This window comes from Coloeus monedula (assembly GCF_965178545.1).
Source record: "Coloeus monedula genome assembly, chromosome: 5".
Taxonomy (NCBI): domain Eukaryota; kingdom Metazoa; phylum Chordata; class Aves; order Passeriformes; family Corvidae; genus Coloeus; species Coloeus monedula.
The window spans coordinates 31,492,680-31,508,526 of NC_138785.1; the positions used below are offsets into that span (position 1 = coordinate 31,492,680).

At 38.4% G+C, this 15,847-nt stretch overlaps 1 protein-coding gene across 1 annotated transcript in view; it reads left to right on the plus strand.

Annotated features, from left to right (window-relative positions):
- The window catches only part of COL25A1 (collagen type XXV alpha 1 chain), a gene marked incomplete at both ends in the record, with an annotated part of 297,729 nt that extends 286,782 nt beyond the window's left edge, over positions 1-10,947 (plus strand). The window contains 5 exons of the mRNA XM_082281981.1: positions 143-169; positions 908-961; positions 6,656-6,742; positions 9,547-9,585; positions 10,912-10,947. Coding sequence (XP_082138107.1) covers positions 143-169; positions 908-961; positions 6,656-6,742; positions 9,547-9,585; positions 10,912-10,947 — 243 coding nt within the window. The remainder of the gene's footprint in view (positions 1-142; positions 170-907; positions 962-6,655; positions 6,743-9,546; positions 9,586-10,911) is intronic.
- Positions 10,948-15,847: the final 4,900 nt, after the last annotated feature.

A 15,847-nucleotide genomic window follows, 5' to 3' on the forward strand; every position in this document is an offset into this window, starting at 1 on the left:
TGGAATCTGCCTGCAAACAAAACAGTCAAGCAAAATTTTGAAGCCAGGTTATCAGTTCCTGGAAATGCTAAACACGGGCAGCAATGTCCTGGTCTGAGGGATGCTAATGCAGTTCCTGTGGTTCTTTGTGGTTCTTTGGCAGGGCAAAGACGGCGAGCCGGGCCTTGATGTAAGTAATGTGTGTGACCAGGGCACACTCAGGGGTCGGTAAGCATCTGCAAGAAATCCCTTATGGAGCACACCAGCTTTGCTGCCCTTTAGTGTGCATGCAGTACCTGCAGAGAGTGTGCTGAATGCTGCATTCGCTCTTTCTCTGTGGTAAAGAGGACAAAGATTGTGCAATGTACAGCCCTTATCGACAGACACCAGCAGATAGTAGTGCTTAGCAATACAAGTACTTGGTCCTTTGGATGTCAGTAGGCTGAAAAAATGCTTGCTAGGAAAATACTCAGATGACTCATTTGTAGAAGAACAAGGAGTCACTTAACAGTTAACTAAATTCATTCTAATTAAAGAGAATAATTTCATAGCCTGTAAGGGGTATGTTTCAAAACATAGACTCTTTCCTTGGCATGCTAGAAAGACTTACTGAAAGTCTTTTTCTGTAGTCCTACACTGAAATCCCTAACTTGGAGGAGTCTTTTTCAGAATGCACGTATGCTGTGTAGCATGGATGATTGCCAGTTTGAGCGGTATGATTTCTTTCTGTAGCTGCCAAAATGTTTCTACCAAACTCTGTGAGTTACTTGTCTCACATGCTCTTGTCTGTGCATGTGTCCACACATAGCACACATATATGTACAGAGTGTGTAGTGAAATCATCTTTTTAGGTTTTCCAAGAGTATTTGAAAACTTAACCTGCATGTTAATAAAAGTCAACCTATCTTTATCCATTTTGTTTTTATAGGGTTTCCCTGGTCCTCGAGGAGAAAAGGGTGATATAGGAGAAAAGGGAGAAAAGGTGACCACAGTGTTATTAACTGTTGCTTGATTCCTCAGCTAATCAGTTCTGCTGTCTTGATGCTATAAACTGTCCCATTAAAAATTATCTTTGTTTTACTGTGTGCCAAAAGGCAAGTCACAGATACATACTGGAGCAAAATCGTGAAAAACCACAAAAATGTATGTACAGAACTAGAAATATCAGCATGTTCCAAAGCACAGCTCTTTTTTCAGGCTCATTTTCTCCAATCCACCCTGCACTTGTTGAAAATCCTGAAATATTTAATGCAGACTTTAGTCATTGTGGTAGTAATTTTACACTGAAGAGCCCAGCTCTGTTCCCTGGCAGTATTTGCAGTGTAATGGTTGATCCTGGTCTACCATGCCTGTACATGCTACCTGTCCCACAAGTGGATAAGACAGGAACTGTTTGAATTTTTATTTTTGGCAATTTCTTTTTTTACAATTAAGTACTTTGTGATACTTGTGGATTGAAACTGAATCGTGTACTCTACCATTTCTGGTAAACCAACCAGACAGGGAAGTTAACAGAAACAACCTGACTTCCTTTTCAGTGTTCAGACACAGGGACTTGGAAATCTGTTTATTAAAAAGCAATTCAGGACTTAATGTGTGTAGAGAAACTTCACAAGCAAATCTCTTCCATTTCTATCCAACACAAAGCCCAGTTGCTAAAACTGCTGAATTAGAACTCACACCAAGCCACTTAATGTAAAAGTACATACGTGCAACAGATGATTTTTCTAGGACAGACAAATGTTTGTCAAGCTGACATACGTGGGGTTAGGCTAAGTTAATTTCTCATTATGGTGTCTTAAACAAGAAGCAGGGCTAAAAGGTCACCATGGGTGTTAGAGTTCATCTGCATTCCTTAGTACGGTTAAGCAAAACACTTCCCAAGAATGCACTGAAAAGTGTGTTATGAGTACAACACTTCCCAAGAATGCATGAAAAGGGTGCTATGAAATACATCCTTCCCCTTTGTCCCTTGCTATATTGCTCTTTTTCTTGAGCTCAGAGATCCCTGGTAAGGTACCGATTTTGCAGAACAACAGTTGTTTAAGCAGGTGCTCCATGAATATTATAAAGGCACTGTTTGACCTGGCAGGGTAATCACAATGAATGGTGAGCTCTTGCTTGCTGTCAGAGTACAGGTCTGTCTGCCACAAGGGAACAGCTTTTCTCCTTGAGAGCATCTCTCAGTTGAAAGGTGTAACTGATTAACTGCCAGCTCAGAGAGGTGGTGGGCAAAATGCTCTCTTGTGGTAAGTGGGAGTTACAGCAAGTGCCAATTCAAATGAGCTTGACAGTGTGCTCTCATGCTGGGATACATTCCAAGAGTTGTGTCCAGAAGATAAAAATAAGTTATTATACCTCTCTAATCGATTCCGGTGAGGTTGCTTGAATACTGCAGATGGTCTTTTGAGCCTCACAGTTCAAGAAAAACTTGAGAAATTGGGGAGTAAGAAGGATACCAAGCTGGCAGGGGTCTGGGACAAACACAGCCAATAGTAGAGGTTGGAGGAGGTGGACTGGCTTAGTCTGACAGTGAGGAGGCCAAGCGGCTTGAAAGGGGAGACACAAAGATGATGGAGCAAAACTCTTCTGGATAGTGGCAAATGGGGAAATGCAGGACCACAAGCTGCCCCTGAGAGGTTCAGAGCAATTGTTCTCACAAGAAGGACAGCACAGCACTGGGACAGTGCACCCAGAGAGGGGCCTGAACCACTGCAGAACCTGGTCTGGTCTGACCTGGCCTAGGGTCAGGAATCATCCTGCTCACAATGGGAATCTTAGGCTCCCTTAGGGAATCCAGAACTCCCTTGCAGCCAGACTTTCTGAGTGTGTGTTTCCACGTACAGCTAGAGATAGGCAGACAAATTTCAGCCACCAGAGCTCCAGAAGATTTGCAGAAGAAAAGATGGAAAGCTGGTAAAAAGTTCGATTGTACAAATATGATGTGACAATGGAACAGATGAGATTCAGCACTCAGGATGTAAAAAGTTTTAATGTTCCAGAGTCCAGCGTGCTGCTTTTGGATATTAGTCTGTTATTCCCAGGGACTGACTAGATATGTTGAACATGGGACTTCCAGTTGCAAGGGAGTGAGGGAATTGTATGTGGGAATTGCATGTGGCATGGCTAGGTGCTGTTCAGAGTTCAGTTGTGATTTAGGCTGCCTGTGGAGACTTGTTCTCTTGGGCTGCAGGACACATCTCCTAGGAACTCTGGTCCTCCATCCCCCTAAAAATTCATGAAAAGGCAAGCCCTGTTTCCTGAGGAGAATGCATGGGATAAAGTAGTTAGCAAGTCCAATAGATGTTTCAAAAAATACATTATTTTTTCAGAAAGAGGATTGACAGGAAGTCTGTAGGGCAAAAATGGATATTGAATACCTGCCTTAAAAATTCCCAGAATATTTAAGGAAAACTAGGAGGCAGAGAAAGGTCTTTCCCAGTGAAAAGTCAGGGAAGACATAGCTGAGACCTCTGTGGAAGAGACTTCTGTTGCATAGGTTTAACACATTTTCCCCATAAATTAGGGAATATTTGTATCATGCAAGCAAACTTGCTTCACCAAAATTACTTAAGCTGCATCAATAGTTCCTTTTCCAAATAGGAAGCTGACTCTCAAAAGACACAAAGTAGTGCAATTAATCCAAATTCTCATTATAACAAGTCTTCTGTGTTCTGGTGGCTTTCCTTAATATTACTGATTAACTATGACCAAACTGGTGTAACAGCACCCATTTCAACAGATAAACCAGTTTCTAATAACAAATAAACAAGTTGACCATCCAGCTTATGATTTCTTGGTTTTTAAATATTTCTACAGTATTGGCTGTTGGACTGACATCACACAAATTGAAATTAGTGAGTTTCTAGTTAAGAAACTTAAATTGCACTGCAAAAATTTGTATCATTACTGACATTCTAAAGAGAACCAGTGACACTTTTTTTGCAGACATGCAGGGAATAAACCTTTACTTCATAAGTTTGAGATGAGGCCTAGACTGCTGATCTGTATTTTAGCCCATCAGTAGTTCTGCTACAGTGAAAGGAAGTCAGTGTTTGCATTATAATGTCTTCTTGACTTGACTGTAAAAATATTTTTAAAGTGTTCTAGCTGTAATTACTCATATAAAATTATAGTCCAGGAGCACTTATCCCAAAAAGGTTTTGCACAATTCATTTTATATTTTCAAGTTTCATGAATAGAAAAAAGAAAATCCTTTCAAAAAGGAATAAGCTTTAACAAAAGTTATCTGTTGTGGGGAAAGGGAGGGAAGGGACCCCTGATCGCAGATGTACGGTTGTGACTGTTGTTACAAATTTTGACAGAGGAATATGAACAGAGGATGAAAAGGCATTATCCTTTTCCCTTGCACTCTGCATTGATGAAAATCTGTGCATGTGAGGATTGTAGATTGTTCCAACCATAACAGTGTTGCAGAAGTGCCACCATTTTTTTATATCGCTAGGCATTGAGGAAGGACAGAAAGGAATTTTTTTTTTATTCTTCATCAGATGTACAGGCTCTGTATCTCCTGTGGGTTTCTGTAGTTTAGGATAAGGAGTAAAGATTAAGAAGAAAGAACCCAGTCTGTGGAAAAAGTAGTGAAGTACCTAGGAAATTCAGACTGTTCCCTACCAAGTGACTGCTGCATTGTTTTGAATAAGACCATAGATCTGCCTGCAAAATTGGAAGTTGAAAATAGTTTGCTGGCTTGTAACACAAGAAGTTAAAGAAATACAAATCCTAAAGATTGAAAAGAGTTGGAAACCAAACCAAACTGTTCATTTTCAGAATCCTTTCTGGAGTATGTCCATGCTTTGTGCTCACACACACTCACTGCAGATAAATTGGTGCAACACTGAGCACAAATAGCATGAGATTTGACCCTAAGCTGTTGGGTTTCTCCGCTATGTTGTCATCTTTGTAGGTTTAAGATGAAAACATAGCCAATTCATGGTTCTTGTCTTGTGAGGATTTTTTTACATGACAGTCTATTATTTGGTAAGGATGGGTAATGTTTGGGTTTCTATTTTTCCAACTCTTATCCTGTGACCTTTTGGCACACAGAAGAGATAGACAAGGACCTGTGCTTCTATCATGACATGAATGCAGTATGTTTTGTTCATGGAACATTTTGTTTTATTTGACTGTGTCAAGTATACTGTAATATGAAATGACTAATGTGCTTTCCTTCCTCTTTAAGATATGATTTATATAATTATTTTTTTATGTGTAAATATTATTTTTCTCTCTTGTTGATGGATTAAGTCTTTGTGTACTGGTGTGGAACAAGTTAAATGTCTATTTAATATGCTTCACCAAAATCCGTCTGTCTTTCCAAAGGGGCATTCCTTCCTTCTCCTTCTACCCTCATTTCTTACAATTCCTCTGTCTTTTTTACCCTTTTCCTCACAAATTAAATCCTCCCAGTAGCCATGACCTCACTTGCTGGTTCTCTGATGTTATACTAATTTTCCTATGACTATTTTTCCCATTTCTTTGTGATATCCTGATTTACTCATCCTTCCTATCCCAGTTTTTACAATCCTAGTCCAATTTGTTAATTTTTTTAAGTGATCCTTTTTGATTTTTGTGAAATTGAGAGCAACCTGAAACTCATTTACCATTGTGATCAACTGGTGTGAAATCAATTATAAAATGAACTCTCTAAACCTCTTATACTGCTTGAAGGTGAGGTCGTCTTTCCAAGTAGCTTTGTTAAGGGAATCAACTAATTTCTATGAAAATTAAAGCATTGGAAGTTTTGCATTTAAAAAGGAAACTCAGTGTGAAACTAGGGACTGAATTTTGGTAAAACAAATAGATGAAACATTGCCCGCAGCAAAGAGAATATTTGAATGTTGAAATGCTTGAATAAATAATCTAAATATCACTTCTGATTACTTTATGATACCAAGACAATACGAAATCATTGAAAGTGTCATAGCACCTCTCCATCAAGCAGTTCGAGTGTTTTGATTCCTGTAACAGGGTTTGAAATGGTCGTGGAGGGACAGCAGTGCACACTCAGTGATGTCAGTGGGTTTCTGTGGATACCACAGAGAACAGGATTTGTTCCAAACTCTTACTAGAGCACACAGGGTCAGTTAGCAGAGGATGCTCCTGGTCGAGTTCACCCTTGATGTGACACCATGGAAGCTGATGGAATCAAGTCAGCTGTCCCTGTGAAACATCTGTGCCACAGGTCTTTTTTCAAAAGACTCTGTTGATGGATTCTACTGTCCCAAAGTTACTTCTGACTAGTTACAAATCCTCTGGGGAAGCTGACAAGTCCAGCTTAGTGAACATGTGCCTTCAGTGCTACCACTTATCAAAGTAGGAGACCTCTTATTTTGGACTATGGATTGGGGGGATTTGCAGATTTGCCTCTGTCTCAAGAAATCAATGATTTCAAGCCCTGTTCTAGGTTTCAAAACATTCATAATACTGATATAAAGTACAAACACAAACTAATAGAGACTGATTGCAGTTCTTGCTTGTGATCATATAATTTATTTTTCCACATAATGCACCATCCAAACCAGAACACAGTGGTAAGTGTCCTTTCAGCTCTCCATTGGCTTAAAAAGAAAAAACCCAAACTTTAAACCAAATCTTTCTTTATACTTTTTTCAAAAGAATGAAACTTGTTTTATCCAAACCATTGTATCCACAGGGGGAAAAGGGAAAGAAAGGCAAAAAAGGGCCTAAAGGGGAGAAAGGAGAACAGGGTGCTCCTGGATTAGATGCACCTTGCCCATTGGTACGTCTCACTCGTGTATTGAAAGATCAGTCATCCTGCTGTAAACTGATGGAATAAAAAATGAGGGGAGAGGAACAAGCACCAGCTACTGTGTAACCTGTTGCACTTCGTTAACACAGCTTCATCTCATATTCTAGAGCAGACTTTTTTTGTCAACCTCCTAATTTGGTTTAAAACACCAGACTTAAGACCTTTGGGCTAAATTTGTGAGGTTTCATGGTGGGTTGGTTTTTTTTCTTTTTTGAATGTGTCAGAGTCAGTGCCCCACAGGTCTAAATCACAAGCAGTCAGCTTGCTCCTCTTGCCTCTTACGTTGTTTTTTGTTCACTCCATTTAAGTCAATACTGAAGGCATTTCCTTGACAGTAACATTGCAAGTTAATCTTTACAAACAGGGATTCCGTGGAATTAAGGGGGAAAAAGGGGAGCCAGGCCAGCCTGGCCTGGATGGGCTGGATGCCCCTTGCCAATTGGTACAGTATTTCTCTTTCCTACCAACCCTGCATGCAGTTCCTTTGTTTGTGGTCAGCCATTCTCAATGTAAAGTAATGTTTTTCTGAGCTGACTTTACATTTTCCACGTAACACATGCATGTGCATGACCAAACCAGCTGCTTCAAGTGATCATAACTGCAGTGACAGAACACACATTTTTGTTGACATCTTAAGCCTAACTCTCAGCAATTTGCTCCCACATCACATGGTAATTTATGAGTTTGTCTCCTTCCTACATTTTCCCTGAGAATCATTGGTTTGTTACTTTCCTCACAAAATACCCATTGCCTTACTCACCCTGAATGCAAGTTGTAGAAATCCAGCGCAACGTTCACCTCTAATCAAGTCTCATGACTTCTGTCTGCACTGGCTCAGTTCCACACCCTGGCCTGTCCCATAGCTACTCTGCACCCTGGACTTCCTTTCAAATCCATGCCATCTTAGGGGCATGTTTTCACAATTTGGCCAAAATGAGAGTCACAAACAGAAGGATGTAAATACTGGTTCTAAAAATCAAGGTTTCCAGTAAGCCAAGCTGGAGCTTGGCTTTCAGACCATGCACAAGTAATGTTTGAGGTGTCTGGCCTGTTTATCAGAGTGTTCAAACACATCTGGAAATAAAAAGCTTACCTGATGTTTGTAAGAATATAACTGTCTGCAGCCCAAACCCTGATTGTCTTCGTTATTTAATATCTTCAATTTAATGGTCTTACCCTTGGAACTTACCTTCCTGGAATACACACAACACTCCCCACCCTATGCTAGCATGAATTCAAGTTCCCACCTATACTAAAATGCTACTTCTTGACCCTCTCCCTTGTACCAATCTGGCAACAGTGATTTTTATTTAGTGGTAAAGTAAGTTGGAACTCTTTTCCATTTAAGAAAACCCCAAATGAATAATACATACACATTTCCTAAAGATACAAGGAGGATTTTCTTTTTAATTGTTCACAGTAAAATTTGATCTGCATGTTCTGATATTGTTTGGTGGTTAAGCACGGTTCTCTGAGATGAATGTTGAATTAAGTAGGTTTTATTTCGAGTATAGCACTCCTAATTTGAAGTCAATTGCTTTTTAATTGTAAATACATAGTCCATTAAGATTATTCCATAGTCCATGTTGTTTGCTTCCAATTAATGGTAACCATATCTCATATTTTGTTGGGGATAATCAAGCATGCTTTTGTAATTTAAAAATGTTTCTCTGTCTCTGTATTATCATTTGTATCTGAAGATTCACTAACAATCCTTGATGAATAAAAAATACTCTTTTCATAGATAATTGCTAGAATAAACTGCTTAGCATGCAGCACTGTTTCTTATTTAGGCAGCAAGTCATTCACAACAGACCACATGCAAGTATATTCAAAAATCCTTATTTACCACTATCTTCACATGTAAATTAACATATTAAGTTTTGGTATTCTAAATTCTAAAAAGTATAAAGGCCTGATTCTTCTTCTGCTTATGCATAGTCCAGTTACGTCACATGTGCACCTAATTCTGAGCATATAACTCCCTGAATTAATCCTGGATAGCCATGTAAATTGGAATTAGATCCATGAAAACCAGTATGACTGTGGTCAAAAGCTGGCCCTGATTGTACTGGACACATGGAGATACCTGAAGGTAGTGTAGCAGCAGGAAAGAAAAGGAGTGACTCTCACTAACATGAGAAGAAATTAGATGGCCATATTGTCCAAGCACTGAAATAATCAGTGGTGCTGTTCTGCCCTGCTCCCACCGCTGATGTTTTCTTCCACTGTGGCACTCAAGGTGTGTTCAGGCCTTAAGATTTTACTCCATCATTCAGAAACTAATACTGAAAGTGAAAAGAAAAGATCCTACTCCCATTCGGGTCTTGCTGCCTTATCACAGGGTGACCTTTCTATGAGGGGCCCATAAAACACAATACTCACCAAATAAAAGTGATAGAATTTTTTTCTCACTGATCTTGTACATTCAGATCGAGATTGTTGTGAATAACATGGATTATATTTAAAATAACATGTAGCCTGAGCTCTAGCAGCAATAAGAGACTGATAAAGATGTTCTAATGATTTAGAGAACAACATCTTTATAGCAGAGAGTTGCACGTATGTATTTATAGTGTAAACCTTCTCTCCTTTGGCTTTTCCTTCACTTTGAGAATAAGAGAGGAAATAAGTTAAACTTGGTAGCTACTTTTTAGATAGTCAGAGCTGCTTCAGCTGTTCTAACAGATGTTGCTGGAATATCTTTTCTATCAAACTTACCTTTGCTCTTTTTTTTTTTTTTTTTCTCCTTCCTTTTACTCCCCTTGAAACAGGGTCCTGATGGATTACCAATGCCTGGCTGTTGGCAAAAGGTAGGATGGGCAGAGCTTTTTCTTTTCAGGAGTAGTATGTCCTTAGCACACAGAAATGCCTGTCACAATCGTACTGAACAGCATCAAGATAGACTTCAGAGCCTCCTAGGCAGACATACCCAGCAGTGCAAGATCAGACCTCTCCATGACAGTAGTTCATGTCATGTGTTGTAATTTATGTAGAATAGTTCATTGAGGCAGTGCTGTAGAAACAGCTGGCGTTAGTTTTCTGGAAAGTCCAAGACTTTTTTCCCATGAAGACTCACACATCTTTTGGTTTCTGCAGATGATCAGTGCTTTCTATTCGTTATAAAAGCTCATGGATGTGGCATTTTTGTCAAGATATTTCTGTCGATCTATTATTATACTGGTTTTCTGGGATACTGAAAAGGACAGTATATCCTGACTTTCTCTTTCCCTTAGTTTTCTATTCTTCAATATATCCTCCTGGGTTTTGTGTTTTATGGCAATATTAACTGGCAACATTATTTTAGTAAAGATTTAACCTAGACAGTGCTTGATTTAAAAACACAGCATCCAGAATAATGTAGGTGGAGGGATACTGGTGTACACTATATCAGAAAACATGAAGCATAAGTGAAATCCTGGGTGCATTTATCTCCAAAGAATAGTTGGTGCTAAGGAAATAACCATCCATATTTGCAACTCTGCCTTATCTATGTATTTGTAATAGATGTCCAAAATACCTTACTAATTTGTTTAATCTGTATCTCTTTTTGTCTCTGCAGTGATGAATCTAACCTTACAAGCATGAAGTTGTGTATATAGTGCTCCACTTTTTTTATTTATAGTTGAAAACTGAAAATTTGATTTTACAAGTCTGAGATATGTTTACATGTAGCTGCTTCTACTTGTTTGCAATAGTCCATACATACATCTTTTTTTCACCTACATCTGCAGTTAGATGATACAATAACTGCAGGATAAACCTGCAAAGTTTGTCTCTCTAATGAGAGAGAGAGATCTCAACGCAATGATCAAAAATAGAAATTAATATTTCTGTAAATTCTTATATTTTGGCTTGTGGATATGCATGGACAATGAGTGCCATGAACTAGTTTACAAGAAATTGTGACCAAATAAGAGCAAAATGCTATGAAATGTACTGTACCAGCTGCTGTTGGAGTTTACTGACTTGGCTTCCATGTCCATCTTAAACACGTCATGATTCATGACACCACATCTGCTCATATGAACTAAAAGCATGAGTTTGTGTGCCAAACCTGCTTGTTGTGTGATCATGAGTGGCTGTTCACGGTGACCTTTGATTCCAGCTTCTGAGTCATTTCCTTTTGTCATCTCAAGGGAGTCACACCATGGCTCATTGCTAAAAAGAGATAAACCAGAGGAGCATAGAAAGAGGCCTTGAATTTTTGGGGAATAGCATTCCAGCTGCAGGTGGATGGCTTCCAGTCTTGCAGGATACTTGGCCCCTTTGATCAAGGAGGGTCCCGCCTGTTGATCAGCATCGGTTTGCCTTGCACTGCTCACGGTCGTGAAGACATTCGCGATAGGCCCTGTCGAGTCCTTAATCCAGAGGGACAGAAGTTTGAAGAAGAAACCAGACTTCTCTGTGGGTTGTTTGAAAAGGTTACAGAGGTGCTGCAGGGATCATTTGATGGCAGACACCGCCTGAGACCAGAAGCTTCTCAACCTCACTTGAGGATGCACAGAGTATATACTCTGCATATTGTATTTTGGGACTGCTGGAGAAGAATTCTTGAGGTGGGGATGAATCAGATCATCCTCCAGAGGAGGATAACAATGGAACTGACCAGAGATGTATGTATCATGGTGTGGTTTTCAGGTTATTCACTTTAACTTACACATAACTAGCTGAACTTCTCTGCGGGATTTTGGAAGCAATGGTTAATTTTGTTTCCTTTTCCTGTTACTGTTGCCATAAAGAATGCATTTCAATAATGTATTCAACATTTGTGGTGACAGCATTGAAGAAAATACTTTCAAGCCACATACTCATCTTGTTTCAGTATTAACAGTTTTTATTTCAGAGTCTTTGAAGTCTTTAAGTCTAGAAAAGAAAGAGTTTATTTCTGTGTTTCACAGAATAGTGTATTCATCATGTTCCTTTTATGTTGTTACAGTGACTTTAGTGGACATTATTACTCAAAAAACATTGGAGAGAAACAATTCCGTGTGATTATCACTGCACACTTGTCACCACGCTCCACTGTTAAATGTGTTGTTTTTTCTCTGTTTCTGTTCAGATGGCTTTCTGGAGAAACATTTCCTTCTCCCCTCTTTTTTTATTGCTAGAAATATGTGATTTGTGCACATTTGTAGTTTTGCCACGAGGTATTTTTTACAATTTTGAGTCTTCATATGGTGCACTGAAATTAGTTTGAGAGATTAATTTATGAGAAAAGGTGCCATATTTGGCAGATGGAAATTCTTTTTATATCACTTCTGTTCCTAATGTATATAGCAGGATCATCACAAACTTTTTTAGTTACTTTTCGAAGAGTTGTCTTTCATATGTAGACCAAAACTAAAGTTGAAGAAGACAGCCTGCCTCCATTCATATGAGGGCACCTTATGCCCTTCTTGGAACGCACATTTTTCCTTGCTCTATCATTTCTAAATCATGTGAAGATGGGGGTCACACTTTTTGTATTGCTTCACAATCTCAGATCAGTGGAAATGCCACTATAATGGAATATTTCCCTTCGGTGAATCTTTATTATCATTTTGGTATATTGGAATCAAATCCAGCTTTTCATTGAGGAAAAACCAGATTTTCAAAACAAAAAGTCAATTTAGTGGCCTCCAATTAGTAATATCTTACTAATGAAAACATAAATCTGACACTATGTAGATATATACACTGAATGCATGTGCATTTTTACTGCTCAATTCCATCTTTCCAGTAGTAAGAAATAAACAAGTGTTCACAGATATAAGGAAATATGTTTTGCTTTCCCTAAATTTTCAGAGATACAAGTTATTGACCTGTTTGAATAGTCATGATTACAACAGTGAAAACCTTCACGTGGCACAGGCTGAATATGAAATGTTACCGGAGTGTTACAGCAGTAATGTGACTGAGGGCCTTTCAGAAGGAGGACAGGAGCAGCACCATGGAAGCCTCTGACTTTCCAGTCTGCTTGTTTAGGAAGCACCATCTCAAAAACACAGCAGGCTGAGGAGCAAGCTGCCTGCCCAACAGAAAAGAGTCTCTCATGTCAGTGTCCTGACTTGGCACATTTGGCCGGGTATATGATAGATGTGGAAACTAGAAGCTGAATGGTTTTTAAGATATCAAATACTGGCAATCAATACAGTAAGATGAAATGTTTTTGAAAGGTGCCTCAGAGTATTTTCATGCAAAATCAAGTAGGATGTTTAGGATCTGTGTAGATGATTTAGCAACTCCATATTGAGAGTGTCCACAAACACAACTCATTTAAGAAAAAGCAACAAGATAAAAACCATCAAATGCATGCCGTCATTAGCACTTTCTCTTTTTTTTTTTAATTTGTGTACCTATATTTTTTAACTGCCCTCCTAGCATCCATTTCTATATGCACCAATAAAGCTAGCAGAGCCTTGGTTCATGGTTTTGTCATTCAGGAAATAATTATAGACACTACTGTTAAGTGTTAGTCAAAATTCAATTCTCCCTTAACTCCCTGACGCTGAGACCCTACTGAAGAAACACTTAAGCACCTTTATTTGCTTTCTTTTCTGTCTTGTAAATTATTTTCTTTATTAAATTCCTGACAGGTAGGAATACTTTTTTTCCAAATAATTTTACTTACCTTTTTTTAGCCTTTGTGTTGTTCAATATCATGAAGTGTTCATTCCTTCTAAATGATCATGAGTGGGCAGTAGATAAACAATTTAATTTGAAAGGTTAAACTACATACATAGATTGAATATTTGGCATTAATATTTGCATCTCAAAGATTGAATTGAAATTAAACTTAACCATATCTAGAAAAGTTGCATGGTCAGTACAAGAAAAAAAAGTAATTGGGTTTAATATTTCATCAGGAAAAGCACCCTGTGAAGACTTGCAATGCATTTATTTTGTTCAAGAAGCAACTACTTCTGGTGCTAGTATATATTTTTCCTTTTGATGGCAAAGCTACAGTTTGAACCGCCAGTGTGTTGTTGTATCTTTTAGTGGCATTCCTCCAAGTAGATATGATTTGTTTTGTTTAGTTTGTGACAGGAACAGTAGTTCCTCTACCGGTCTTTTCAGCTGTAGAAATGTGTAGTGGTATTAGGCTACACAGTTTCTATATCCCTGACTTTTTCAGGTATGATTAATTCTTGTTTCTTTGAGAGTTTTCAGTATTTGTTTCATATGAAATTTTGTAATCTATCTGTTACTCCAGTGCATTAAAACCACATTGTGCTGAAGTCCTGCTACAGAGGCTGCAAGTCTTTTAAGCACTGTATGGAATATGTCTGACATACGTGGTCCTTGTCTTCATATTCATAGACTAACTACAGGAAAGCTTTCTTTCAGGATGCTTTGGACAACTTTTTATTTTTTCCTGAGGTAAAGCATGAAATGTTAAATCACAGAGCAATGATACAATGTATTTTTTGATTTATATTTTTATTTATTGCTGATCTTGATGTCATATTCTGATAGTGTAGCAAAGCAGAATGATACTCTTCATCCAGCTGTTTATATATTCTTTTAATCTATGGTGTAAGTAGTATGAATGAGTTTCAGAATGATCAAACCCATATATCTGCACATGTGTAAAGTATAGAGTTTGAAAAGGAGTAATTCTTAAGATTGATGTACAGTGTGGAAAGTTAGCAGTGACCCAACTGAGCATTGTGTCCATGGATGGGGTGCATGGGACCCCCAGTTGCTTGGCTGTGCCGCAAGAGAGACAAAGCAACCCAAATGAGATCAGAAGACCTTTGGTCCTCATGGGAGGGTGGTGCTTGTAAGGCCAGGGGCTGTGCCAGGACATGTGGCTCAGATCCTGGATCCCCGTGGGGTGTTGAGAGAGTTGTCCCACTGACCACCCCAGAACTGGGATCGTAAACCTGGCTCAGCCATGTAAGGCTCCTCCCTTGGCTGTGCCTCCCCATCCCCAGCAATGACCAGGGAACAGAGATGCATCCTCTCCTTGAAAAGCTCTTTGAGACATGCGGGAGGAAGGACCCAGGTGTTGTGCTTTGTCACAAGGGGAATTTTACCAACTTCAGCAGTGGGGTTTTGCCTAAATCAGGACTACTTCAGTAAGAACTGCAGAGATATTCTCAGCCTATTTATTGAAAGTGATGAAGAGGTTCAAGGCATGCAGAAGTTGACCCTTCCTTTCCAATTTCCTGATATCTGCTGCTTGGCCATCTTAAATTACATTTTAAAATCTCTGTATTTTACCTAATGAGATTCCTAAATTTTCACACTAAAGACTCACACAAAACACATCTGCAAAGATAGTGGTCAAAATAAAGTTTAATTTGTAGACATTGCAAAAATTCTATTTCAGTGACTGGAATTAAAACTAACACTGATTTTTTTTCCTTTTCTGCAACTTGTTTTTATGGATGTCAGTGTTGCTGTAATGTACAAATGAAGGTTTTCTTGCACCCTCTGTTATTAAAGTATTTTACATGGTGGTTGGATTCATTAAATGCAGTTAGAAACAAGTGCCTGCCACCATCATTTCTGAAAAAGATACTCTACAGAACAAATGGAGTTTGTATTTTAAAAAGAGATTTGGAGTGTTGTTTTTGTTTCAATTTATTTTTAAATGCATCCAATTATCAATGCTGCTTAGAAATTGAATTTTCTTTGAAAGCAGGGGGCCTTAACCTGGGACCGTTAGTGTTTTACTTGTTTCTATTTAAAAAAGAAATTGTATGAATTTCCCAGATCCCATTGGTACTTGCACACTTCTCTGAAGTATTATGGAGAGTTGGGTTGGTGAAAGAATGTTTTACATATTGTTAACATATATGTGGATATTCTTATATTATTGTACATGTTTGGGAAAATATCACACAACTTTAAAAATGTTGCTAAGATGTATGTATCTGACTTTTTCCTTTGGAAAATATATTTTTATTTGTATTTTTTACTTTTTTAAGTTCATCTATATGTGCCGTTATTTTTGTATTGCAAATGGTCTCATAAATGAAGTAGAAGAGATAAAAATACAAAGAAAAGTAATTTGGCAAGGATTTCAATGCTTGGGGGGGAAAAATGCATGGGTCAGCATCATATTGTCAATACTAGAAATACTTT